General features: G+C 40.7%; 1 protein-coding gene across 1 annotated transcript in view; it reads left to right on the top strand.

Moving 5' to 3' along the window:
• Window positions 1-27539, top strand: part of EEIG2 (EEIG family member 2) — an 85346-nt gene that overhangs the window by 32085 nt on the left and 25722 nt on the right. Inside the window, exons 2-4 of the mRNA XM_025872319.2 lie at window positions 8360-8480; window positions 20850-20879; window positions 25689-25805. Of these exons, the coding sequence (XP_025728104.1) occupies window positions 8360-8480; window positions 20850-20879; window positions 25689-25805 (268 nt within the window). The remainder of the gene's footprint in view (window positions 1-8359; window positions 8481-20849; window positions 20880-25688; window positions 25806-27539) is intronic.

The following is a 27539-nucleotide window of genomic DNA, read 5'->3' as shown; positions in this document are numbered from 1 at the left end:
TTCCCTTCCTACTCTACCCACTCTCCCTAAATGGCCTTAGCCATTCCCATGATCTCAGTGACCATTAACATGCTGAAGACTTAACATTTGTATTTTGAGCCCTGCCCTCTTTCTGAGTTCTAGGTCTCTCTATCTGTCTACCTACTGGACATTTCCAAAGGAGGGACTCTCAGGCTCCTCAACCTCAAAATGTCCAAACTCTGGATCATCATTTCCTACATTGTCTAACACTACCAGCAGAATGAATGAATGAATGAATGAATGAATGAATGAATGAATGAATGAATGAAAATCCCCTGGGCTCAATTTTTTCCACTGAATGATAGTACTGTCCACCCAGTTACACAAGCCAAAAATGCCTCTAGAATGCGAGAGATTCATGTATGCTTAGTGTTGTAATTAAAAAGTGACAGTTTTTACAGATCTCATTTATCCTTGGAGTTTTAAAATATTTATTTTTGTTTCAGTTCCCAAAGGTTCATTTTCTCACGAATCTATATCTCTTAGAAAATAGAAACCTCCATTGACTGTTGAAGAAAATTCCCTACTTACAAATTTAATCATTATTTCTCTCTGGGCGGCAAATGTAAGTAGATGTAGAACTACTTACATTCTTAATAATAGCAACTTCTAACATTTACTATTGAGATCCACTATAAGGCACTGTTCCAAACACTGTGTGTAATAATTCACTTAGTTTCCAAAAACTCCCTTGAGGTATAGGTACTGTTACTACCCCTGTTTCGTGGAGGAGGAAACAGAAGTGCAGAGAGGTTAGGAAGTGTGTCCAGTGTGAGAGCCAGCAAGTAGCAGAGGCAGGATTTGAACCCAAGCAGACTGGCTCTGGATACAAGCACTTCACCTCCCTGCAGTAATGTTGTCTGGCAAAACAGCTTGCATTCCTCACAGCAGTTTTTGATCACTGTTTCTGAAAAGTTAAAAATACTTCAAATTACCAAGACATGGCATAATTTTAAATATATGTGTAGAGTATACATATGCAAGTTATTCTTAGAATATTAAATAATGCAGTTTGCTGGTACAGTAAGTTACAAAAATGGATCCATAATTTTCACTTTATATTAATTTTTTAAAGACTTTTTAGATTTTTCTTTAACTCTTGAAGGATAAACAGTGGCCATAGCAACATTTATCTTCTTTTAAGTCCTTTGCTTATGTATTTCACAATCAGCAACTTTATCATTTATCTTAGAAATACTTGACTTTCCACAGTATCAACGCAAATCCTATCCTCTTGCTTTGTTTCTTGAAAGTGGTTAAGCAACCGTATAAAACTCATAGGAAATTAATGACTCACATAACGGAAAACATTACTAAATGTGACTTTTGTCTCAGCTGCCAAGTAGTCTGAGTTTGTTTCCATGGTAACCCATCCGTATAACACACTGTCACGAACTAGCTTGGCCACTTTGTTTGTGTAGTTTGGACAGCTTTCTGTCAGCTGTGTGTCTATGCATGTATATTTGCGTGCGTGTATACACATTAAAGATTATCACAAAAAAATTCTGAGTAATTGCCTTGGGCATACAAAATTTTTCCTTTATTTAAAGAAATTGTTGGCTACTTCGGGGCTATTACTCTGATGATGTAAAATCGAAAAGATTGCCTAAATTATCATATCTTTTTCTACTTGAATTCCTTTTAAGAAAGGACATAGCTATTTTTAAGCTTATAAATTTTTAAAATTTGTTTCAAGTATCAGTTCATTTGAAATATGGGTAATCATAGAAGCATCTGCCAGAGACAAGGCAGAAATAAAAAGGAAAGTAGGACTGCGTCCTGGGAGATGAGGACTGAATGGAATGATGGAGGAAGCCAACTCGGCCGGTTCTTGCCTGCCCCTTTCCTGGGTGGCAGTACTCTAGGATACAGAATGGCAGACACAGAGGCATTCAGGGAACCAAGGTAGACCGCGTCATACATGACACCAGGCTTTCACCTGGAGGCTGAGTTGGGGAATGATTTCTAGAGGAGGTCATGAATAAACTAAGTGAGTAAGAATTAAATTGGTAAATCTAGGAAGTTGAAAGGGAGAGTAGACAGCATACAGAGGAAAGAAAACCTCATGAACAAGGCATACAAATGAGGTATAGTGTGAAGTAAATTGGGACTGACAAGCAGTATGAGACAGAAAGGGTCAAGAGACTAAAGATAAGCAGGGACCTAATCATGGCCAAGATATGGGGAAGTGGTGAAGGATTTTATTATTTTTTTAAAGATTTATTTATTTATTTTGGTGGGGGGAGAGCCAGAGGGAGAGGGGGAGAGACTCTCAAGCAGACTCTGCGCTGAACACAGAGCCGATCTCAGGGCTCAATCGCACAACCCTGAGATCAGGAACTGAACCAAAACCAAGAGTCAGACACTTAACTGAGCCACTCCACCCAGGTGCCCTGTCAGTGGAGGGTTTTAAACAGAGGAATGACATTTTTGAAATTTGTATTTTAGAAGGAGCTCTCTGGTAGCAATGAGAAAGGTAGATTTGAGTGAGGACCATTTAGGAGGCTGTTGCCATATTTCAAGGAAGAGCTATTGAGGGACTGAATTAGGGTAGTGGTGCTAGACACAGAAAAGGGGTTGATTTAGGAAAAATTGTGAAGTAGCATAGGCAGGAATCAGTAGCTGGGACTTTTATTTGTGACTAATGCATGACATTTATTCATTCAGTCAACAAATATTTATCTGGTGTTTACTGTGGTTGGCAGTGTATTGTCCAGAGTGTTTTTCTGGGCTCTTATTTTTGCCTTCATCATTTCTGAGTTTCCACTCCAGTAAGGATTCTTTGTTGTGTGACATCGTGAGTTAATTAATGATCATGTACACTTTTCATAGCCTTAGTTCATCCCAACCTGATCTCTTGGCTCATTAGACTTTCTTACTCTCACATAAGAACCTGTTCCAGAGTCTTAGCTTATATGTCAGTCTGCTACTTGAGAGAAATATTCATGTGTCTGGATAGTGTCTTAATTCCCTGCAAGTGGATCTGAGCTTATTTGTGGCTTCATTGGGTGGGGCTGTACAGGTCATGAAAAATATGTACAATATATACAAAAATATGCACAAAAGATTTCATCCATAATATTTGATTTTATCTTTTAGCTTTATTGGAGTATAATTGACAATTTAATTATATATGCTTAAGATGTACAGCTTGATGGGGCGCCTGGGTGGCTCAGTCAGTTGGATGTCCAACTCTTGATTTCAGCTCAGGTCATGATCTTAGGGTCCTGGGATCAAGCCCCACATTGGGCTCCGCACTCAGTGGGGAGGCAGCTTGAGATTTGCCCTCTCCCTCTGCCACTCCCCCCACTTATGCATGCACTCTCACTCTCTTGCACTTCCTCTCACAGAGATAAATAAATCTTAAAAAGAAAATGATGTACAACTTGAGATGTTTAGATTTATGTATGCATTGTAAAAGGATGACCACAATCAAACTAACATATTCATCACCTCACATAATTACCTGTTTTTTTCTGGTGAGAATATTTAAGATCTACTCTTTTAGCAAATTAGAAATACGCAATACAGTTGTTAACTACAGTCACCATGCTGTACATTAGATCTCCAGAACTTACTCATCTTGCCTAACTGAATTCGGTACCCTTTGGCCAACATCTTCCCCATTTCCCCACTTTCTAACTCCTGGCTGCCACCCTCCTACTCACTGAGTTCCACTATTTTAGATTCCACATATAAGTGAGGTCATGCAATATTTGTCTTTCTGTGTTTGACTTACTTCACTTCACATAATGTCCTCCACCCTTACCCATATTACCACATTTACTTCTTTTTTGTGGCTGAATAACATTCCTGTGTGTGTGTGTGTGTGTGTGTGTGTGTCACACATTTCTTCAGTCATCCCTCAATAGACACTTAGGTTGTGTCCATATCTCAGCTATTATGAACAATGCTGCAGTGAACATGGGCGCGGAAATATCTCTTCAAATGTCAATTTCATTTCCTTTGGATATGAACCCAGAAGTGGGATTGCTGGATCATATGGTTAATTCTATTTTTAATTTTTAAGGAAACTCCATACGGTTTTTCATAATGGCTATACCAATTTATATTCCCATCAACCATGTAAGAGAGTTTTTTTCCACATTCTTTTTTTTTATAGATTTTATTTATTTACTTTTGAGAGCAAGAGAGGGGCTGAGAGAGAAGCAGACAACCCACTGAGCAGGGAGCCCAGTAGAGGGCTCCATCACAGGACCCTGAGATGATGACCTGAGCCAAAGGCAGATGCTTAACCAACTAAGCCACCCAGGGACCCTTTTTTCCACATTCTAACCAACACTTGCTTTTTTTTTTTGTCTTTTTGATAATAGCCACTCTAATAGGTGTGAAGTCATATCTCATTGTGGTTTTGATTTGCATTTCCCTAATGATTAGTGATTACAATCATATATCTGTTGGCCTTATATCTTCACTTGAGAAATGTCTATTCAAATGTTTTTGCCCATTTTTTAATTGTGTTGTATGGAGGTTTTTTTGTTTTTGCCATTGAGCTGTTTGAGTTTCTTATATATTTGAGACATTAACCTCTCATCAGATATATGGTGGGAGAATATTTTCTCCCATTCCATAAGTTGCCTTTTCATTCTGTTGATCATTTCCTTTGCTCTGCAGAAGCTTTTTAGTTTGATGCAGTCACTTACCTATTTTTGCTTTTGTTGCCTGTGCTTTTGGCGTTATACCCAAAAAAATCATTCCCCAGAACAATGTCAAGAAGCTTTTTCTCTCTTTTTTTCTAGTAGTTTTGCGGTTTTAGGTCTTATGTTTAAGTTTTTAAATCCATTTTGTGTTGATTTCTGTATATAATATGAGTCCAATTTCATTTTTCCATTATGAATAACCAGTTTTCCTAGCACGACTGTCCTTTTTCCATTATGTTTTCTTGACATTTTTATCAAAGATCAGCTGAGTGTAAGTGGGTGGAATTATTCCTGAGCTCTCTGTTCTGTTCCACTGGTCTGTATTTCTGAGGGGTTTTTTTCCCAATACCATACTGTTTTTATTGCTGTGACTTTGTAATACATTTTGAAATCAGAAAATGTGATACCTCCAGCCTTGTTCTTCTTCCTCAAGATTGCTTTGGGGTCTTTGTGGTTATACAGGAATTTTGGGATTGTTTTTTTCTAGTTCTGTAAAGAATTGCGCTGGGATTTTGATAGGGATTGCATTAAATCTGTAGATCACTTTGGGTAGTATGGACCTTTTAACAATATTAATTCCTCCAATCCATAGGATGCCTTCCCATTTATTTGTATCTTCATTACTTTCCTTCATCAATGTTTTATAATTTTCAGTGTACAAGTCTTTCACCTCTTTGATTAAATTTATTTCTAGGTATTTTATTCTTTTTGTTGCTATTGTGAATGGGATTGTTTCCTTAATTTCTTTTTCAGGTAGTTCATTGTTCATGTATAGAAACACCACAGATTTTTTTTTTCTTCTTTAAGTTTTTTTTTTGTTAGCTTAATCACCATACATTACATCATTAGTTGTTGATGTAGTGTTCCGTGATTCATTGTTTGTGTATAACACCCAGTGCTCCATGCAGAACGTGCCCTCTTTAATACCCATCACCAGGCTAACCAATCCCCGCCCTCCCCTCTAGAACCCTCAGTTTGTTTTTCAGAGTCCATCGTCCCTCATGGTTCATCTCCCCCTCCGATTTCCCCCCCTTCATTCTTCCCCTCCTGCTATTTTCTTCCCCTCCTGCTATCTTCTTCTTCTTCTTCTTCTTCTTCTTCTTCTTCTTCTTTCTTCTTTCTTCTTTCTTCTTTCTTCTTTCTTCTTTCTTCTTTTTCTTCTTTCTTCTTTCTTCTTTCTTCTTCTTTCTTCTTCTTTTCTTCTTCCTTCTTCTTCCTTCTTCTTCTTCCTCTTCTTTTCTTAACATGTATTGCATTATTTGTTTCAGAAGTACAGATCTGTGATTCAACAGTTTTGCACAATCCACAGCGCTCACCATAGCACATACCCTCCCCAATGTCTATCACCCAGCCACCCCATCCATCCCACCCCCACTCCAGCAACTCTCAGTTTGTTTCCTGAGATTAAGAATTCCTCATATAAGTGAGGTCATATGATACGTCTTTCTCTGATTGATTTATTTCACTCAGCATAATACCCTCCAGTTCCATCCACGTTGTTGCAAATGGCAAGATCTCATTCCTTTTTTTTTTTTAAGATTTTATTTATTTATTTGACAGAGACAGTGAGAGCAGGAACACAAGCAGGGGGAGTGGGAGAGAGAGAAGCAGGCTTCCCGCTGAGCAGGGAGCCCAATGTGGGACTCGATCCCAGGACCCTGGTATCATGACCTGAGCCGAAGGCAGACGCTTAACGACTGAGCCACCCAGGCGCCCCAATAAATCTTTTTTAAAAATTAAAAAAAGAATACAGGGGTACCTGGCTGGCTCAGTCGGTTGAGTGTCTGCCTTCGGCTCAGGTTGTGATCCCAGGGTCCTGGGATGGAGTCCCACATCAGGCTCCTTGCTCGGTGGGGAGCCTGCTTCTCCTTCTCCTCCCCGCTTGTACTCTCTCACTGTCTCTCCTCTCTCTCAAATAAATAAATAAAATCTTTTAAAAAAATAAATTAAAAAAGAATACATACATTCTCTTCACATCATAATTCATTAAATCACTAAAGTTTCCTTTTTTTTTAGATTTTTTTTTTATTTGAGAGAAAAAGCATGAGGGGGGGAGGGTCAGAGGGAGAAGCAGACTCCTCGCTGACCAGGGAGCCCCATACGGGACTGGATCCTGGGACTTAGGATCATGAACTGAGCCAAGGGCAGTCGCTTAACCAACTGAGCCATCCAGGCGCCCCAGTCACTAAAGGTTCCTAATGAAAAAAAGAGAATGACTAAAGTTATCACTTTGAAACCTATGATAAAATACACGCCCTCCACTCCCCTTTGTGTGTCTATTTATATGTGTATAAGTGAGCATACATGTGCATACCACATACAAAGACATACTTGATTATGGTTTTTAAATGATTTTTGGCTTTGTAATTCCTGTTCTTGGATTTCTGTGTGTTGATAGACAAATCCATAAAACCAAACTGATGGGTCCCAGTACAAATGCACTTTATTCACTGAGGCAGCTACCAGATGCCTATCACATTCACCCCATCAGTTATTCCTAACTGTCCTCAGCCTTCATCTAAATTTTCAACTCATTCATCAGCTCCTGTCATTCGATAGAAATAACCTCACCTTGGGATACCTGGGTGGCTCAGTCAGTTAAGCATCTGCCTTCGGCTCAGGTCATGATCCCAGGGTCCTGGGATCGAGCCCCACATTGGGCTCCCTGCTCGGCAGGAGGCCTGATTCTCCCTCTGCCTGCCGCTCCCCCTGCTTGTACTCTCACAGTCTTTCACTCTCTCTCTCTCTCTCTGGCAAATAAATAAAATACTTTTAAAAAAAGAAAAAGAAAGAACCTCACCTTTTATTTACCTAAGAAAATCAAAAACTATTCAGCCTGGGCTCTCTTGCCTTTCCCTTTTGGTTTCTCCAGTTTTCTCTTTATTTTCACCCATTGTCTTTCTTTTCTTCCCATGTTAGAGGAATAATTATCCTTCCGTTTTAAGGGCAAGCCCCCTACACTTATACAAAACAGTAGAGGGAACAGCAGGTACAAAGGCCTGGAAACTCGAAAGAGCAGAGGTGGTGGGGAAAATACAGATTTTCCTTAATGGACAAGTAGGCTTTTGAGTTAAACGGGCCTGGTTTGAAAGCTAGTGCCGCAACTTCCTGCCTAAATGACCTTGAGTTAACTTTTCTCCTTGCGCTTCATCTTTCTTATCTATAAACCTCCTGGGGTTGCTGTGAGATTAAATAGCATGTGGTAAGCTGACAGCAAATGGCAGCTGTTGTTGCTGTTATGGCGGGAACAGGAGTAGAGCTATAGCAGTAGTTCATTTCAGAACAAATATTTGTTCCCAGTTCTGTCTCTGGTACTAACTAAACCACAGGCCCTACAAGGTTAGGAACGCGGTCGTCCGTGTCTTCATATCTCAGACCCTAGCATATAACCCGCACACCAAAAATAAACATGTATCATGTGCTGAATGAATGAGTAGTGAAGCTTCGATTTATATTGATTAAATTGATATGTAATTTCACTTTTTTTTTAAGTTTCTGTGGATAATTAAAAGCTTCTAGAGATTTTCAGATCACATTGTTAGAAGTTTGTTTTCTTCATGTTTCCAAATACTGGCTTTTAATCTATCACTTCTGCATTAGAGACCTGAGTGAAAGAGTGTGTATGCTTTTTTAACCTATCATTAGTAGTAATTCTCTTATTTTTTTTCCCCATTCAGGGAAGTGGTGCAAGCAAACTGTGTTCACTGGAGGAAGAAGTTCTCATTTATGTGCAAAATGAGTGCAAGTGCCGCCACAGGCATCCTGGATCCTTGTATCTACAGAGTATCTGTAAGGAAGGTATAAAAATAGCTGATTACGTCTCCCCTTTCAGAAACCATAATTAGTTCCATAGTCACTGACTCACTTTATTTAGCTCTACTTCATCGTTACATGTAATGCCACTGTTATATGTAATGCCACTTCACACTTGCAGCAATAATTTGAATTACTGTGACAAATAGGACTTAAGAAAATCTGAAGTCTTGGGCACCTGGGTGGCTCAGATGGTTAAGCATCTGCCTTCGGCTCAGGTCATGATCCCAGGGTCCCGGGATTGCATCCCGCATCGGGCTCCCTGCTCCTTGGGAGCCTACTTCTCCCTCTGCTTCTCTCTCTTTCTCTCTCATGAATAAATAAATAAAATCTTTAAAAAAAAAAAAGATTTATAAAAAAAGAAAAAGAAAATCTGAAGTCATAAAGTATTATTCAAAAACCTTATCTCACCATCACTACCTTTAAGTATTGACCCTATTTGTATTATTTGGGGGGGCTCTATCTATCTTTATCCTGCCATTCATTAAATTTCTTATTGTTAGGCATTATTTTAGGGACCTTACATATATTATGTCTAACAACAACCATGAAAATGGTGTTATTTTTTACAATTTCAGGAAAACTGAGGTTCAGAGAAGTTATCACTTGCCCAAATTCACATAGCTAGGAAATGGCAAAGTGGGGACTCACACAAATCTTTCTAACTCCAAGGCCCTGTTTTGTTTTTTATATCATTTCCTTTCCACGTTAGGTTGAGGCTTGTTCCCAGTAATCTACAAAGATGGTAATCTCAGGTGATCAACTTAATATATATAGAAATATGTGATCCTACTTTTTTGGGGGTGAAAAAGAAGAAATCCATTTGTCACCACTATAGGTGAATGAAACTATTGGCTTTAAATGTAATCTGTATGTTACATCTTATATACATTTTTTTAAAGATTTTATTTATTTATTTGACAGAGAGAGAGAGCACAAGCAGGGGAAGCGGCAGGCAGAAGGAGAGGGAGAAGCATATTCCCCGCTGAGCAGGGAGCCCGACATGGGGCTCCATCCCAGGACCCTGAAATCATGACCTGAGCCAAAGGCAGACGCTTAACCAACTGAGCCACCCAGGCGCCCCTCTATCTTATATACATTTTTTTAAATTATCAATATAATACGTATACATGTTCAAAAATTAAGGGAAGGACTTAGAATGAAAAGCAGGAGTCCCTTGCCTTGTTCTTTTCCATTCCAGTCTTATGTCCTTCTTTATCAAATAAGAAGTTGTATTTTTAACTTTCTTTCTCTGCTTTTTGAGTGAATGGATAGCACTGTGTTGTGTGTGGCTATATTTTGTTATATTGATTAATCTACTCAGCTAAGATATAAATACATATATACATTTTATAGGTTTTAAGCCTTTAATGAAAATAGACCTCTAAAACAGTCTAACTTGGAGCAGCAATAATTGCATCAAGGGGACGCCTGGGTGGCTCAGTCGGTTAAGTGTCTACCTTCAGCTCAGGTCATGATCCCAGGGTCCTGGGATTGAGTCCAGCATCAGGCTCCTTGCTCATTGAGGAGCCTGCTTCTCCCTCTGCCTCTGCTACTCCCCCTGCTTGTGCGTGCTCTCTGTCTCTCTCGCTGTGTCTCTCTCTGACAAATAAATAAATTTTAAAAATCTTTAAAAAAATAATTGCATTAAATCTTCCCTAAAGGAAGGATAGTGCAGTGAATATATGTATGTCATCATAGTGACCTATGTTTGAGTTCCAGACATGCTGCTTATTAACTGTAAGACCTTAGGCAGTTCTCCTGACTTTCTAAAACTCAGTTTCTTCATCCAAGCTAAGAGTATAATTGCTTTCTCTAGAAGTTTTGAGGATTAACTGATATAATAAAGCATCCTACCTTCTCTTTCTACTTTAATTGCTGCTGTGGCTTTTATATTGAAACCTTTACTAAATGGAGTTCTAGTCATAATTTTCGAAAGATGACCAGTCTTTGAATTATAATAAAAGAAAATTATAATAAAAAGAAAACCAGTTTAGAGTAAAGCATAACTGCTAATTAAATACACTGAGTTGGGGCATCTGGGTGGCTCAGTCGTTAAGCATCTGCCTTCGGCTCAGGTCATGATCCCGGGGTCCTGGGATCAAGCCCCACATCGGACTCCCTGCTCCGCGGGAAGCCTGCTTCCCCCTCTCCCACTCCCCCTGCTTGTGTTCCCTCTCTCTCTGTGTCTCTCTCTGTCAAATAAATAAAATCTTTAAAAAAATAAATACACTGAGTCTCTTACAAAAAAAACTAATTATTTTGTAATTTAAGGTAGGACTTGTTCATGTGAAATAAACCAGTTCCTCAAGTTGTGATGGTTTGGTGTATTAGAGCATATACAATAAGCTGCTGAAGCAGATACCCAAATATACAATGACTTAAACAGGACAGAAGTTTATGTCTCTCGTGGGTAACAGCCAAGGGGTCCAGGCCTGGTAGAGCAGCTCTGCCATCTTCACCATATGATGCCCATCTTTAGATACAAGGGAATTACTCCAGTCTTGTTATCTTTCAGCCATTGAGAAAAAAGGCCACATGAGAATAAAAGTAAGAACCCATAAAGAAAAATTAGTAAACTCATCTATATAAACATTTTCTGCATTGCAAAAAAAAATACCTCAGGCAAAGCTATAAATTAAAGGGAAACATCTGCAAACCATGTCAGAGGACTAATTTCCTTGGTATGGAAAGAGCTCCTTCAAATACATCAAGAAGAAAAGATCAATAACCCTTTAGAAAAATAGGCAAGCAACAGAATGTTTATTTCACAAAACAGAAAATATAAATAGCTTTCAAACCTATAAAAAATTACTCAGTCTCATGTATGTTAAAACTACAAATAAGGCACCATTTTTTACCTATAAATTTAACAAAGATCAAAAAGTTTGATAATGCGCTCTGTTGCCTGGGACACAGGGAAGCAGTCCATCACCTGTCAACAAATATGTGAGTTCCTACAGAGTGCCAGCTACTATTCTAGGCCCTGAAAGGATAGTGGTGAACTGGAATGAGTTCCTGCCCTCAAGGACTCACTTTTCTGGTTGGAGCTGGGGGGAAGAGTGGTAGAAAAGACAGTAAGTATGTAACCAAAGAGAATTGTTTTAGATGGTAATAAGTGTTGTATATAAAATTCAGTGAGATTATAGAGAATAACTCAGGAAGAGGAAATCATTTCAGAAAATTAGGGGAGACTTCTCTGAAAGGTAACATTTGAATAGGAGGCACCCATGTAAAGATCTAGGGAAAGACCATTCTAAAGCAGTAGGACCTTGTATTAACTAATACAGTCAAAGTTCTCCAGAGAAACAGAATCAATAGAGTGGAGAGGTAGCTATATATAGATACAGATTTATTCTGAGGAATTGGGAGGCCACAATTATGGAGGCCAAGAACTCCCTTGATCTGCCTTCTGCAAGCTGGGGACCCTAGAATGCTGGTGGTGTAATTCCAGTCTTCAGACCAAAGGCCTGAGAACCAGGAAACCAACGGTGTAAGTTCAGGTCAAAGCCGAAGTTAATTAGGAGTGCTGATGGTGTAAGTCCTAGTCTGAAAGCAGGAGAAAACTGATGTCCCAATTCAAACAGTCAGGTAAAGAGAGAGAATTTAACCTTCCTCAGCCTGTTTCTTCTATTCAAACCCTCAACAGATTGGATGATGCCCACCCACACTGAAGAAAGCAATCTGCTTTCCTCAGTTGACTGATTAAAATGTTAATCTCATCCAGAAACACCTTCACAGACATAGCCAGAAATAGTGTTCAACCATATATCTGGGCATCCGATGACCCAGCAAGTTGGCACATGAAAGTAACCATCCCATACCTGAAAGTAAAAAGGCCCTGTGTTAGTTTCCTAGAGCTGCTATATCGAAGTTCCATAAACTGGGTGGCTTAAAACAACACAAAGGTATTGTCTTACAGTTCTGGAGGTCAGAAGTCAAAATCAAGGTGTCAGCAGGGCCGTGTTCTAAAGGCTCCAGAAACTTCCACGCCTTTCTCCTAACTTTTGGTAGCTCCAGGCATTCCTTGGCTTGTAGATGCATCACTCCAGTTATATGGCTGTCTTCTCCCTTTGTGTCTTCACATCATCTTCCCACTGTGTGTGTTTGTGACTATGTTTAAATCTTTCTTTTTTTTTAATGAGGGTTCCAGTCATGTTGGATTAGGACCTCATTCTAACTAGATTACCTCTGTATTTCCAAATAAGATCACATTCCAAGGTACTGGGGGTTAGGACTTCAATATATCTTGGGGGGTGGGAGGAGAAATGCACAATGCAATCCATAACAGTTCCTAAGATTATAATAAACCTGGGGATTTATGCTTTGGAAATTAATGGACCAGCTTATTAAACACCACCTATCCCTCTGAGAACAACCTGAAAAGTTAGACAAATTATAAAAAACAGCTGCTTGAAGGTATCAGAAGCTGCCACGGCAGTAAGGACTTAAGAAGCTTAGAATCATAGGGGCGCCTGGGTGGCTCAGTTGTTTAAGCGACTGCCTTTGGCTCAGGTCATGATCCTGGAGTCCCGGGATCGAGTCCCACATCAGGCTCCCTGCTCAGCAGGGAGTCTGCTTCTCCCTCTGACCCTCCCCCCTCTCATGTGCTCTCTCTCTCTCATTCTCTCTCTTTCAAATAAATAAATAAAATCTTAAAAAAAAAAAAAGAAGCTTAGAATCATAGACAAGGGAAGCATAAAGAGATGAGCCTGACATTTGGCATTGCTTTTTCCCTCAAAGTATTTGCTAAATTGCAAGCAGTGGTTAAGAAGCTGAGCTGAGGCGCCTGGGTGGCTCAGTTGGTTAGGCGACTGCCTTCGGCTCAGGTCATGATCCCGGAGTCCCGGGATCGAGTCCCACATTGGGCTTCCTGCTCGGCAGGGAGTCTGCTTCTCCCTCTGACCCTCTTCCCTCTTGTGCTTTCTATCTCTCATTCTCTCTCTCAAATAAATAAAATCTTAAAAAAAAAAAAAAGCTGAGCTAAAAGCAGTGACTGAGAAGAGGCTAGCTGAGATCCCAGCAGTTTTACAAGACAAAAGGGACAAAAGCTGGAGTTCAGGACCCATCAGCATGAAGGGCCTTGGTAAATACCCCAGACTTTTCCTTGGGACTCCCTAAGAGTTTCAGTCTAGGAGTATGGTGGATATAGATCAGCCTGTATAAAGATTGAAACTCAGCTTCTAATCCACTTAATCCCTGCTTAGATGAAAGTGATCTGCCCCTGTCAGAATTTGCCAGAAGCAAATGTGTATCTTCTCTGAAGGAAAATAATATTATTCTGAACCTCAAACTAATTCTTCAAGTTATTATGCACAAAAATTACCAAGCATACCAAGAGGTATGACTGCATGACCAAAAATCAAAAGGAAAATAGGTAATGAAAACAAGACTCATGGAAGATACAGGTTTTGGGAAGATCAGAGACAAACATTTACTGTAACTATAATGAGTGAACAATATGGGTGCATTTTATTAGAGAACTATAAAGGAAAAAGCAAATTGAATTCTAGAACTGAGAAATGAAATAACAAATTTAAGGCTAAGTAGACAAGGGGCACCTGACTGGCTTTGTAGAGCATGGGACTCTTGATCTTGGGGCTGTGAGTTCAAGCCCCATGTTGCATGTAGAAATTACTTTAAAAAAAACTTTAAAAAATAATAACTAAGTAAATAAAGCTAAATAGATAAAAATAAATTTCAACAGACGGATTTAACAGCAGGCTTACCAAAACTGAAGAGAGGTTTGGTAAACTGGAAAATAAGACAAAAGAAAATATCCAGACAAAATCACAGAAAGAGAGTAGAAAATTTAAAAAAGAAGTAAGACATGAGAAACAGTATAAAGTTCTAACATATATGTAAATGGAGCCCTGGAAGGAGAGGAAAGAGATTGTGGCTGAGAATCTTCTAAAACTGATGAAAAACATCAAGCCACAGATTCAAAAGTATTGTAAACCCCATTTAGGTTAAACAACAAATATGTCATGTTTAAATGACAGAAGACCAGCCTGGCTGGAAGATGGAAAAGAAGGAGAGGGGAAGCTCTTGGGGATGAGGATGGAGGTACTAGGTCAGGTAGGGCCTTATAGGACATGGTAATGAGTTTGGATTTTATTCTAATTACAATTGGAATCCATTTGAGGATTTTAATAAGGAGAGATATGATCTTCTAAGATCAGTTTTGCTGCTATGTAGAGGATGCATTGCAGATAGACCACATAGGTGGTGGGGATGGTTCAGGTGAGGAATTCTTGTATTGGCATGGAGCTATAACCACAGAGACAGTATGATTTGGGATGTGTATCTGGAGGTGGACTCCCACTAATGGATTGGATGTGGTAAATGAGGGGAAAAGAATTGAGGATAATTCTTAGACCCTTGCCTGAGCATATAGGAAGGTAGTTGTGCCATTTATTGAAATGGGAAAAGCTCAGAGTGAAATAATTTTGGGGACTGATAAGCAGAAATCAGCAGGCCTATTTTGGCCATGTTAAATTGGAGGTGTCTATGAAATACCAAGTAGGAATGTCCAGTAGTCATTCAAAGATACCGGTCTGACCCTCAGGGGAGAAATCAGACTAGAGACGGAGACATGAGAGTTACCAGCATACAGTTTTTATTTAAAGCTACAGACCTGGGACACCTGGTTGGCTTAGTTAAGTGTCCAACTCTTGGTTTCGGCTCAGGTCAGGATCTCAGGGTCGTGAGATGGAGCACCATGCCGTGCTCCACCCTGAGAGTGGAGGCTGCTTGGGATTCTCTCTCCCCTTCCCCCTGCTCGTTTTGTCTCTCTCTCTCTCTCTCAAAAAGATGAAAAATAAACCTATAGACTTGAATGGGGAAAGTGTAGATATAGAAGACAAGAGGCCCTGAATCAAATCCTGGATCACTCTAACACTCAGAGGGAGTATAAATGACTGTTAGCAGGAGAGGAGCAAGAATTCATATGTATCAGTTCTTCCATCCTTTTGGCCAGATCTTGGTCACAGTGCCATAGCACAATACCATATGATTTCACTCATATGTAGAATTTAAGAAACAAAACAGATGAACATAGGGGAAGGGAAGGAAAAATAAAATAAGATGAAAACAGGGAGGCAAACCATAAGAGACTCTTAACTCTAGGGAACAAAATGAGGGTCGCTGAAGGGGAGGAGATTGGGGGATGGGGTAACTAGGTGACGGGCATTAAGGAGGGCATTTGAAGTAATGAGCACTGGGTGTTGTATGCAACTGATGAAGCACTGAATTCTACCTCTGAAACTAATGATACACTATATGTTACTTAAATTGAATTTAAAGAAAAAAAATTTTAAAGATTTTATTTATTTATTTGACAGAGAGAGACACAGCAAGAGAGGGAACACAAGCAGGGAGAGTGGGAGAGGGAGAAGCAGGCTTCCCGCTGAGCAGGGAGCCCGATGCGGGGCTCGATCCCAGGACCCCGGGATCATGACCTGAGCCGAAGGCAGCCGCTTAACCAACTGAGCCACCCAGGCGCCCCTAAAAATACAGTTTTCTATTACTTTGGAGAGCAGGGGAATGGATAGTTGGTGCACAACTAGCAGTCTTTCTACAGAGGTTGAATACAGGAGTAGGTCCAGCAGACGAGAGTGGGAAGGAGCAGCCATTGAGGTAGGAGTAAAACCAGGCAATTGCAGCACCATGGAAGGTTAGAGAGAAAAAAAAAAAATGATGTAGGAAAGAGGTGGAGTGCCCAAGCCTGTCAAATGCTGTTGGGGGGTTAAGTAAGATGGAGACAGAGCCTTTGGGCTTTAACAAAAATGGACATCATTGGTAATCTTAACCATTGCAGAGGGAAAATGAGGACAAAGGCCTATTTGAAGTAGACCGAATAGAGAGTGGGGTATAGCAAATTGAGAAGTCTTTCGAGGAGTTTAGCTGTAGAGGGGAGCAAAGAATTAGCTAGAAGAGACAGTCACCTGGAGAAAGTTTTGTTTGATTTAGTGCAGTGTGCTATTATTAAGGGATATGACAATAATCTAATAAAGAAGAATAATTCAATAATTCATAATAGGGTGGATTTAGTGGTATGGCCACGCCAGACATCAATGGGACAGGAAAGGGGAAGGGCAGCAAATATTCATGAATAATAGAGTTTACCATAGACTGCTGCCCATCTTATTTAAATTCACCACTTTTTTTTTTTTTGGCTGGGTACATGGTGCATGTACGCTGAGGGTACATGACAAGGTAGAACTCCCCAAGTCCCTCCCCTTCTTCATGGGGTCTGGGATAGAAACTGTGTAGAGGTCAGGAGATTCTCAGTGTATTGGGGGATGAGTTGGGGCAAGGACTCCCTAGCAGCTGAGGGCCTCTCTCTTCCTCTTGCTCTTGCTGGGGCTGATGGTCCAGGAGGCTCTTACTCCTTGGAGGCCGTGTGGACCATAACGTCTACCATCTGGTTGCTGTAGCCAAATTCATTGTCATACCAGGAAATGAACTTGACAAAGTGGTCTTGGAGAGCAATGCCAGCATCAAAGGTGGAAGAGTGGGTGTCACTGTTAAAGTCGCAGGAGACAACCTGGTCCTCAGTGTAGCCCAGGATGCCCTTGAGGGGGCCCTCTGATGCCTGCTTCACCACCTTCTTGATGTCATCATATTTAGCAGCTTTCTCCAGGCAGCAGGTCAGATCCACGACTGACACGTTGCAGGTGGAGACACGGAAGGCCATACCATTGAGCTTCCCATTCAGCTCAAGGATGACCTTACCTACAGCTTTAGCAGCACCGATAGAAGCAGGGATGATGTTCTGGGCAGCCCCTCAGCCATCGTGCAACAGCTTCCTAGGGAGTCCATCACAGTCTTCTGGGTGGCAGTGATGGCATGGAGTCATGAATCATGAGTCCCTCCATGATGCCAAAGTTGTCAAGAATGGGGCCAAGCAGTTGGTGGTGCAGGAGGCATTGCTGACAATCTTGAGGGAGTTGTCATACTTCTCATGGTTCATGCCCATCACAAACAGGGAAGCATCAGCAGCAGGGGCAGAGATGATGACCCTCTTGGCCCCACCCTTCAAGTGAGCCCCAGCCTTCTCCACGGTGGTGAAGACCCTAGTGGACTCCACAGCACACTCAGCACCAGCATCACCCCCTTTGATGTTGGCTGGATATCACTCCTGGAAGATGGAGATAAGTTTTCCATCGATGACGAGTTTCCTGTTCTCAACCTTGACTGTGCCATTGAATTTGCTGTGGGTGGAATCATCCCGAAACATGTAGACCATGTATTTGAGGTCAATGAAGGGGTCACTGATGGTGACAGTATCTGTTTTGCCAGAGTTAAAAGCAGCCCTAGTGACTAGGCCCCCAATAAAGCCAAATCCGTTTACTCTGACCTTCACCACTGTGTCTCAGGGACACGGCTGGCACTGAACTGTAAGATGTGGCTGCCTGTCAAACAGGGAGGAGCAGAGAGCTTAAATTCACCACTTTAAAGATGGAAATGGTACAAAAAAGAATGAACTCTTACCATTCGCGACAACATGGATGGACCTAGAGGGTATTGTGCTAAGTGAAATGTCAGAGAAAGACAAATACCATATGATTTCACTTATATGTGGAATCCAAAAAAACAAAATAAACAAAAGCCAGAAACAGAACCATAAGTACAGAGAACAAACTGGGGGTTGCCAGAGGGGAGGGGGATGAGGGAAAGGTCAAAATAGGTGAAGGGGATTAAGAGGTACAAACTTCCAGTTATAAGATAAGTAAGTCACAGAGATGAAAAGTACAGCATAGGGAATATAGTTCCTAATTTTGTAATCATGTTGTATTGTGACAGATGGTGACTACATGTACCATGATGAGCATTGCATAATGTTTAGAATTGTCAAATCACTGTGTTGTACACCTAAAACTAATTTTTTAAAAGTGGGTAGGGAGAAGAGGTTTTGACCCTAATTGTAATGGCAAAGACACATACAGAGTATATTGTGTGCTGGGCTTTGTTCTGAATATTTTACACTTAATTCTCACCACTGTGTGGTGTCCTAAATCCAGGGATTTGGCAAATTAGTGTACAGTTATATATTTCAAATAAAATGTTAAGATGCCTGTATATTATTTGTTACTATTTTTCACTTTGCCAGTCTTGTTCACGTTAAGAGGGATTCTACTATACTAACTGGATCAATATTATATGTGTTTATATATATATTTATGTTTAATGTGGACAATATCATATATATAGTAGAAAAAAGTAAGATTTGGAACAGTGTGTGTAGTATGGTACATTTGAGTAAAAGGCATCTTTTGGACTGTTCCTAAAAATTGGTAACAGTATGGGGCACCTGGGTGGCTCAGTCGTTAAAGCGTCTGCCTTCGGCTCAGGTCATGATCCCAGGGTCCTGGGATCGAGCCCGCATCGGGCTCCCTCCTCAATGGGAAGCCTGCTTCTTCCTCTCCCACTCCCCCTGCTTGTGTTCCCTCTCTCGCTGTGTCTCTGTCAAATAAATAAATAAAATCTTTTAAAAAAAAAAATTGGTAACAATAGTTGTCTCTGGGGTGGGGGTTTCAACTCTTCTTAAAATCTTTCCACAATATCATTCATGTGCTTACTAAGTAAGTAATTTAACATTTCTTTGGTGATTTGGGTTCTTACAGTGTGTCTAGGATACTTTTTGGCAATTTCTTCTTCAGAATAGATTAAAAATTAGCTTGTCTTCTTACCGTTTGCCTTTTTCAGATTTAAGTTAAATTCTTAATTAAAATTCTGATAATTTGGGGGATGGGGGTAGGGTAGCTATCCAAATAGTTGGATTTAAGATCATTAGAAATTTACTATCAAGCCTTTCCGGCGGTGACGACCTCCCCACAAGAACATGCCCCTCGCAAAGGATCTCCTGCACCCGTCCCCGGAAGAGGAGAAGAGGAAGCACAAGAAGAAGCGCCTGGTGCAGAGCCCCAGCTCCTACTTCATGGACATGAAGTGCCCGGGATGCTACAAAATCACCACCATCTTCAGCCACGCACAAACGGTAGTTCTGTGTGTCGGCTGCTCCACTGTCCTCTGCCAGCCCACAGAAGGAAAAGCCAAGGCTTACAGAAGAAAGTTCCTACCTCAAGTACTCAGGGGCAACCAGAAGAGTGGACTGCTAGAGTCATTTGGGGCAAACATATACAAGAGCAGGGAGAGCAGTATAACAGACTCTGGGTACCGATCACCAGCGTCACCAACTGCCAGCACAGGGCCAGCAACGAGCTTTTAATGACGGATGAAGAAAGCAGCATGATTCATCTATGTTAAAATAAGCTTGGAGAAGAAATGAAGGATTATTAACGAACATTTGGCTCTAACTAGTGGAATTATAGGTGATTTTCATTCTGCATCTTTATTATTTCTTTTGCTTTCCAAATTTTCTACAAGTGTATTACTTTTATATAGAAAAACAAAAACCTAAAACAAATTACGTATTGTTTCAAGAGTTAGACAACTATCAGTTTACTTAGTCAAATAATTTTTAACTTATGCAAAATAAACAGAAAAAGATGAATAAAGCTAAATAAGATGAGGTATTAATTTTGGATGAGATAATTTCCTTACCTCAATCTGGCGAGGAGCCGATGTGAATTTCCTCCCCATCTTGTCCCTGGCAATAGCCACAAGTGTGGTTTGCCCAATAGAGACAGCTCGAAGGATATAATTTTCAGAGTATTCATCCTGTTCCTCCATTAGCCTGCAAAGACATAGGTGTTTTTAGGTAAGAAAGATTTGATTTTGGGGCGCCTGGGTGGCTCAGTCAGTTGAGCGTCCAACTCTTGGTTTTGGCTTGGGTCCTGGTCTTGGAGCCATGGGATGGAGCCCCTTGCCAGGCTCTGCACAGAATCTGCACGTCCCTCTCCCTCCCCCTAAAGTCCCTCCCAAAATAAATACATAAAATCGTTTAAAAAAAGATTTGATTTTAAGAGTAGCCAGTTATGCTTCTTTCTAAGATGCATAACATTTTCTGTTCATTTTAACTCTAGTTAAAGGGAACTGCCAGAAAATAAATTTCCACAATCAAGACAGAGTTCATGGCAGGGTGCCTGGGTGGCTCAGTCGTTGAGCGTCTGCGTTCTGCTCAGGTCATGATCTCAGGGTCCTGGGATGGAGCCCTGTACCAGGCTCCCTGCTCAGTGGGAAGCCTGCTTCTCCCTCTCCCCCTCCCCCTGCTTGTGTTCCCTCTCTCGCTGGGTCTCTCTCTGTCAAATAAATAAATCTTAAAAAAAAAATTTACTATCAATATTTGCAAGCATGTAAAAATGTAAATACTTCAGGATTATTTGATGTATGTTTAATTTTAAATCTTTAATCATATGATATCCTTACAGTGTTTTTTATCTTTGGCAGGAATTGAAAGGTGGAAAAGCTTATGCAAAGGTAAGTAGATGTTCTTTTACTCTTTTGGAACTTTTAATATCACTCACTGCTATTTATAATCTTAAAAATCAAATGGTTTGCTCCTCTAATTGCTATTCAAGTTGACTGTTTTTATTTTTTTAAGATTTTATTTATTTTAAAGAGTGCAAGCGGCAGGGTTGGCGGGGGGAGCAGAGGGAGAGGAACAAGCAGACTTCCTGTTGAGCGCAGAGCTGGAAGCAGTGCTCCATCCTACAACCCAGAGATCATGACCTGAGATGAAATCAAGAGTCAGACGCTTAACCAACTGAGCCACCGAGGCCCGCAAGTTGGCTGTCTTTAAATAAAGCAACTTGGAGATTGAACAGTTGGATCCAGCAATAAATTAAAGGCACTTTCTTTCTAAAAGCTGATTATGGGATGGTATTCTTACATTTCTGCTTCCCTACCAGAAGATGATCTCTGATTCCATTAAGCAATAGCATCCAATTCAGTCTCCCTTGGGAAGTATTACCAATCCCACCTCCCCTCACCCCACCCCCCGCCCCCGCAGTGGAATAGGGCCTCTCCTCTGTGCTCTCTTAGCATTCTGTAGTACATGATTACTACTCTCCTTTATACTTTTACTAGCTATATGGAATTACTAGTAATTAGTGTGCTCACCTTTTTGCTAAATAGAAGGAATTAGTAATACTGCCAGAAACGCACATACTCCTCTTTTATTTTCAGTCTCTAATGGTATCTCCATCAATTCAGTCATCTGAGCCAGGACACCAGCTTAACCATCAAGTCTGCCTAACTCCTTAAAAGTACTTGGTTGCAGTGTCAGTTAGGATGCTCTTTGCTACAAGTAACAGAATACCCTCCTCACCTAGAGGTTTGGTTTTTTTTTTTAATTTCACAAAGCAAGTAGATATGAAACAGAGCTGCAGATGCGAGATAGAGCTGCTCCAGGATTAGTTAAGCCACTGGCTGAAGGACATCATCAAGAACTCATGTTACTTTTCTCTTTTCATTCTTCCATTCTCTGTGTGATGACTTTATCCTTGCCTAGCTCTTCTCATGGTCACCAGGTGGATTTTTAGTCCACACATTCACATATGACAAAATCCAGCTGCTTCTCCACAAATGGCTTTCTTTTTTTCTATTTTGAGTGAGAAAACTTTTCCTAGTCAGCCCTCAGAGGATTTCCCCATACCTTTCATTGGCCACAACTGGATCATATGCCCATTCCTATACCAGTCATGGGCAATAGGAATGGATTGCCATGGCTACCTTAGACTAATCACAGTTTAACAATGAGCTAGAGGTTGGGCCACTTTCCTTTTGCACATGGATGAGCTAAGGGTGGACACTTGAATAAAATCAGGGCTCTGCTAACAAGGAATATTATAACATCGGACGATGGTGGGGAGGCAAAAAACAGGGTCTGCTGCAATTGACAAATCTTGATTTCTCCCTTCTCCTTTAAAAACCATCCCTTCTCTCCATTCACAAGGCCAGTGCCATAGGTTATATCTTCATTATTCGCAAGGCCAGTGCCATAGGTTATGCCTTCACTATTCACAAGACCAGTGCCATAGGTTATGCCTTCATTATTTCTTATTTAAAACCTGTACTGGCCTCCTGTCTTTTATTCTCTGCCTCTGATTTCTCCCTCCATCCATCCTCTGTACTATTGCCATATGATCACTCTGAAATTCAAACATGATCATTCCTCCACTTTCAGTCCTTCAGCAGCTATCTATTGCCTGTCCCTGTCAAGGAAAATGAAATGAAAAGTCTTTAACCCAGCATTTAGACCCATCTTGGACGCCATCTGTGAATGCTCACACTCACTTATTCTTACGCTTCAGACTTACTGCCCTCAGAAACTTCCTGGAGTGTACCATGCTATTTTAGCCTCTTTGCCTTATAACTTGATATTTTCCCTGTTATGCATGTGCTTCCGCCTTCCCTTGTCCTGTCAACTCATACAGCATTAGACAGTTTAGTCATCCCTTCCCCTGAGAAATTTTCTTTTCTTTTCTGTCTTGTAACTGTGCCTTCTTCTATCCCAGCACTTAAACTTTTTTTATAAGAATGTATTTTCTTTCTATCTTCTCTCATTTAACTATGAGCTCCTTGAGACTAGGAATGATTTACATTCCCAATGCCTAATGTTCCTTGAAATGTAGATGCTCAGAATTATTTGCCAAATGAAGTAATATCTACCACAGCTATAACTAGTAGCTATGTAGATACACCGTTTTAATGAGACTGTTATCTCAGTAAAGCCAAAGAGAAAATCATGAGGAAATATGGACTCTCTAGTGCCTCACCAAGTCCTGATCTGTCCTGTTCATCACTGTTTCGCAGTGTCCAGAACAGAGCCTAGCACATAAAAGGTGCTCAGTAAATGTTGACCTTCAGCCTGAAACATCACAGCCTTCATTGGTAACCTGCAGCCTAAAACATCACATTGACGTACCCCACCTTTTAATATGCTTTCTTAATGGTGACTGATCAGATTGTTTTTTTTTTTAATTATGCTTGGTGACACTGTAATACCAGCATACTAATGGTGGATGGTAAGCCAATGGGCCAGTTTTTGCTCAACAAATACGTATTAACTGCCTACCATATGGCAGCATTGTTCTTGGCGCTGTTACATGCTTATGGAAGGTTGGAGGAGACAGTAAACAAAATAAATATGAGATGTGTATGTATGTGATATGATGACAACTACTAAGGAGAGGAACAAGGCAGGCAAGGGGTAAAGGCGGACGGGGTAGGGGAGGAAGGGAGGAGTCAGGGCATTAAGAATGGTCATGGAAGGCCTCTTAGGTGGTATGTGAACATAGACCTGAATGGAGTAAGGAGGAAAGCTACAAGATGATCTAAGAATGGGTCAGGCAAAAGAACAATAAGTGTTAAAGGCCTTGGGGCGGTCTTGGCATATTCAAGGAAAAGGACATTGTGGCCAGGAGAGTAAATAAGAGAATGGGGAAGTGAAGTTGACAAGGTGGTGGCCAAGGATGAAGGGACCATAGACAGTCAACGTAGACAACTCTTGCAAGGAGTTTTGCTATAAAAGCAGAAAAGTAGTCCAACAGACTGGAGAGAGATGTGGGATGAGGTTTTCTTTTGTTCATTAAGATGGTAAAAACTGGCATGTTTGTGTGCTAATGGGAATGGTTGGACAGAGAAGGAAACTTGAGAGTGCAGAAGAGGGGGAGGAATTCCTGAAGCGGTGAACTTGAGCAGGCTGGGGGAGAGTAGTTGGCCTCGGATCAGAGCACAGCCAGTTCACCTACAGCACGCAGGGTACAGCTGCAGGCAGGTGAGTGCGTGTGGCCAGCAGTAAGAGCTTCTGGATGTTAAGTGCTCTTTTGATTGCTTTTAGCTTCTGAGTGAATTAGGAAGCAAGGCATCAGCAGAGAGTTTGGATGGAAAGGAGGTGCTAGAGGTTTAAAGGGAAGGGGTAATGTAGGAAATACAGCCTTCAGATGATGTGTAATCACATAGCCCCATGAATCTTCACATGCTTATTGGTATGTGGCTTTGCCCTAGATACATCCAGGCTTTTCTGCTGATCTGCTGGACCCCTAAAAGGCAGTAAGGCCAGAGTAACCCTGTGAAAATTAGGTAGATGTCACCTGTGGCTGATGTGTTCTGACTTACTGCATTTAGGAATCATGGCCTTTCACCTGGTCTGTAAGTTCTTATTCTCCATCCTTTTTGTACCAGTTAAAGGCTACTAAAATAATGCTCCAGCCTTTAGTTAAAATCTTCATCTTAAATGCCTTCTTATGTGCCCAGTATGTGTCTTAAAATCTTAAAGCAGGCAGCTTAAAATCATAGCAGTGTTTGAAACGGTTAGTACTTTTTATTAGGCATTCAGGGAGATGTGCTTAATTGCAAAATCAAAAACATTTTTTGTTGTTTTTAATAGAAGACTCCATGTGCATTTAGTCATGTAGAATAGAACAGACTTTGTAAAAAAAAAAATAGGGCATATTTCTTGTACCGCTTGGAAACGAGAAATAGGGGTTAAACAACATCAGAGGACAGAGCGCAAGACGACTTCGGTAGCTGCAGAAAATGGGGACTGAACATGGGTAGTAATGAGAAGGAGGAACAGGTTTGAGCTAAACTTTTGGAGAGCAGCATAGAGGGTTGTTGAGGGGCACAGCTTTGGGGAAGGGGAAAAGGTTTCATAAAAAGGGATTTAGCTTAAGTGTTATCAGCAAGACAAATGTTATGGAAGGTGGTGAAGGAGAAGGGGCTTATACCAAAGAAAACTTAAATCATTCTATTTCTTGCATGGAAAGTAAGAATTTAATAACCTGCAACTGTCTGCAGTCACCAGTGGTTAACTGGGAATGGAGCCAGAATCAGAATAGGGAGAAGAATGTCTAATCAGTTTTCTTTATGCATATGCAAATGATCATGATTGGTCTGCTGCTATTTCCCACAGTGTGGGGTGAGTACCACTGCTACTTGCAATGATTTTAATTGTTTGATAAACATTATTTTTACTTTAATAGTTATGTATTTCAGTGTGTACAGAAAAAATATATATATTAAGCACATCAAATCTGTGATTTCAGAGATCGCATTGCTTAAGACAAGAATAGAATAGGTAATACATTTTCACAAAAGAAGCAAGCCAATTTAAAGGCACACATTAAGCAAATAATAGAGCAGATATTGTTAAGATGGCCAAAATTGCAAATAACTGAACTTTGAGAAAACTTGTCTAGAACATGGATTGAATATTTATTTTAAGGAGAATATGATAGAAACCTAGTAGATATTCTATTAATATAATTCCCTTTCTTTTCATAGCTGGGCTTTGCAGACCTAAACCTGGCAGAGTTTGCTGGATCAGGAAATACCACTCGTCGCTGTTTACTGGAAGGCTATGATACCAAAAATACAAGACAGGATAATTCCATTCTTAAAGTAAGCACGTTTTGAGATTTGCATGTCAACAAATGAGAATCTCTGCCTTTAAATAAGCATGGGTATATACAGCCAAGGGCAAGATGGGAAACGGTACTGAGATCATAAGCTGACCACACCACTGAAACACTCACTCACCATCAAGGGAGGAAAGCTACTCCAGTCACAGAAGCAGTGAAAATTAACAAATGTTCACCTTCATGATCCTAAGGTGTTTCTGGAGCTGTGAACATTCAGGGAATAGTACATACAACTGCTACAGCATAAGGGCTCATTGAGAGTAAGGAGCATGATGAGTGAATACCTTAAAAATGTTAATCAGTCCCAAAAAGTGACTTCCCAAGCAGCTGTGGTGGACACAGAGAAGTCACTGGGCTTTCCTGTAACTAGTAAAGTGACAGGTGGAACTCACTTTAGGCATCTGCCCTGTTGTTTCCAAGTACCATCAGCAGCCTCCTATTCTCCTGGCCACACTTCAGAGAGTTGCTGGGGGTATTAAATGAGACCAGTTGAGAAAATGTTTGTAAAGTGCCTTGTACTTGGTAAGACTCACTGGACATACATTCTGCTGTATTTTAATTAGGTTTCCCCATGATGGTAGCTTATCTAATGATAGGAAAGGAAAATAATTCAGAATAAAAACTGGGTGGTCAGAAGTTAGTGGAGCAAAGAGTTATCCTATACCTACCATTTTCAAACTTTGTTTTCGGTAAATATAACAAAAAATTTCAGAGCACTTGCATATACCTGTGTGACATAAACAGTGTTGGGTCAGTGGGGTAGATTCCAGATAAAGAAGCCGAGACTCAAGTTAAGTGTCTCGCTAAAGTCATTGGGGGCAGAGCAGAGGCCAGAATGCGAATCTTCTGCCATGTGGTCATTGGTCTTTTCATGTTATCATGCTGTCTAAGCACCAGACTCAGAAGGAACAGACTGTGCTCTTCATTCTTAGACTGACCCCAAACAGGCCACTAAATTCAGTTTCTTCATATTTGCAGCATAAGAAGAGTGGTAATCCTTCTATGAATTACAGTGTTTTCATTGGGAATTGAAATAACTTTCTAATTTCAGACTCCCCCATCCTCACCCCATTCCTTAGGCCCAGCTCCTAGAGTAGTTTCCTTCTGGCTCCCCATTGATCCTTTCACACCATCTCTCCCACTTGGTCCTACAAAGAACTTACTCTTTTTTTTTTTTTAACTTTATAGTGCAAGAGCGTACACGCACAAGTAGGGGGAGGGACAGAGAAAGAATCTCAAGCAGACTCCCCACTGAGCACAGAGCCCAATACGGGGCTTGATTTCACAACCCTGAGATCATGACCTGAGCTGAAACCAAGAGTCAGACACTCAACTGACTGAGCCACTCAGACACCCCATAACTTACCATTTTTTAGATCACACCATTCAGCTCTCACACTCTTCCTGCCTGAGCTGTATCATCGCCTGGCCACCTAGTAACCTTCTCTCTCCTGCTCATCAGTGACTTAGCTCCTAGCTCACAGTTTCTCTTTCCATCCCTTCTGTCACCATGTTTTGGTGGCTTCACCATCTGGTGGGTGATCTATCCTTGTGGACTGTCTTCTCTATGCATTCTTTCCTTCTAGCTAATCTTTTATGTGCCTGAGGCCTCTCCGTTCCTTATACTGCCCTTCACCAGCAACCTTTTCTTTTTCTTCATCTCAGTTCTTCCCCCCAAACTCTAGACTTTTCTATGTCTAGAAACTTCACCACA

The sequence above is a fragment of the Callorhinus ursinus genome, unplaced genomic scaffold, assembly GCF_003265705.2.
Source record: "Callorhinus ursinus isolate GAN/ISIS: 27379988/994484 unplaced genomic scaffold, GSC_fseal_2.0 scaffold9, whole genome shotgun sequence".
Taxonomy (NCBI): domain Eukaryota; kingdom Metazoa; phylum Chordata; class Mammalia; order Carnivora; family Otariidae; genus Callorhinus; species Callorhinus ursinus.
The sequence above is the reverse complement of the archived record's forward strand: the minus strand, read 5'-3'. Positions and strand labels throughout refer to the sequence as shown.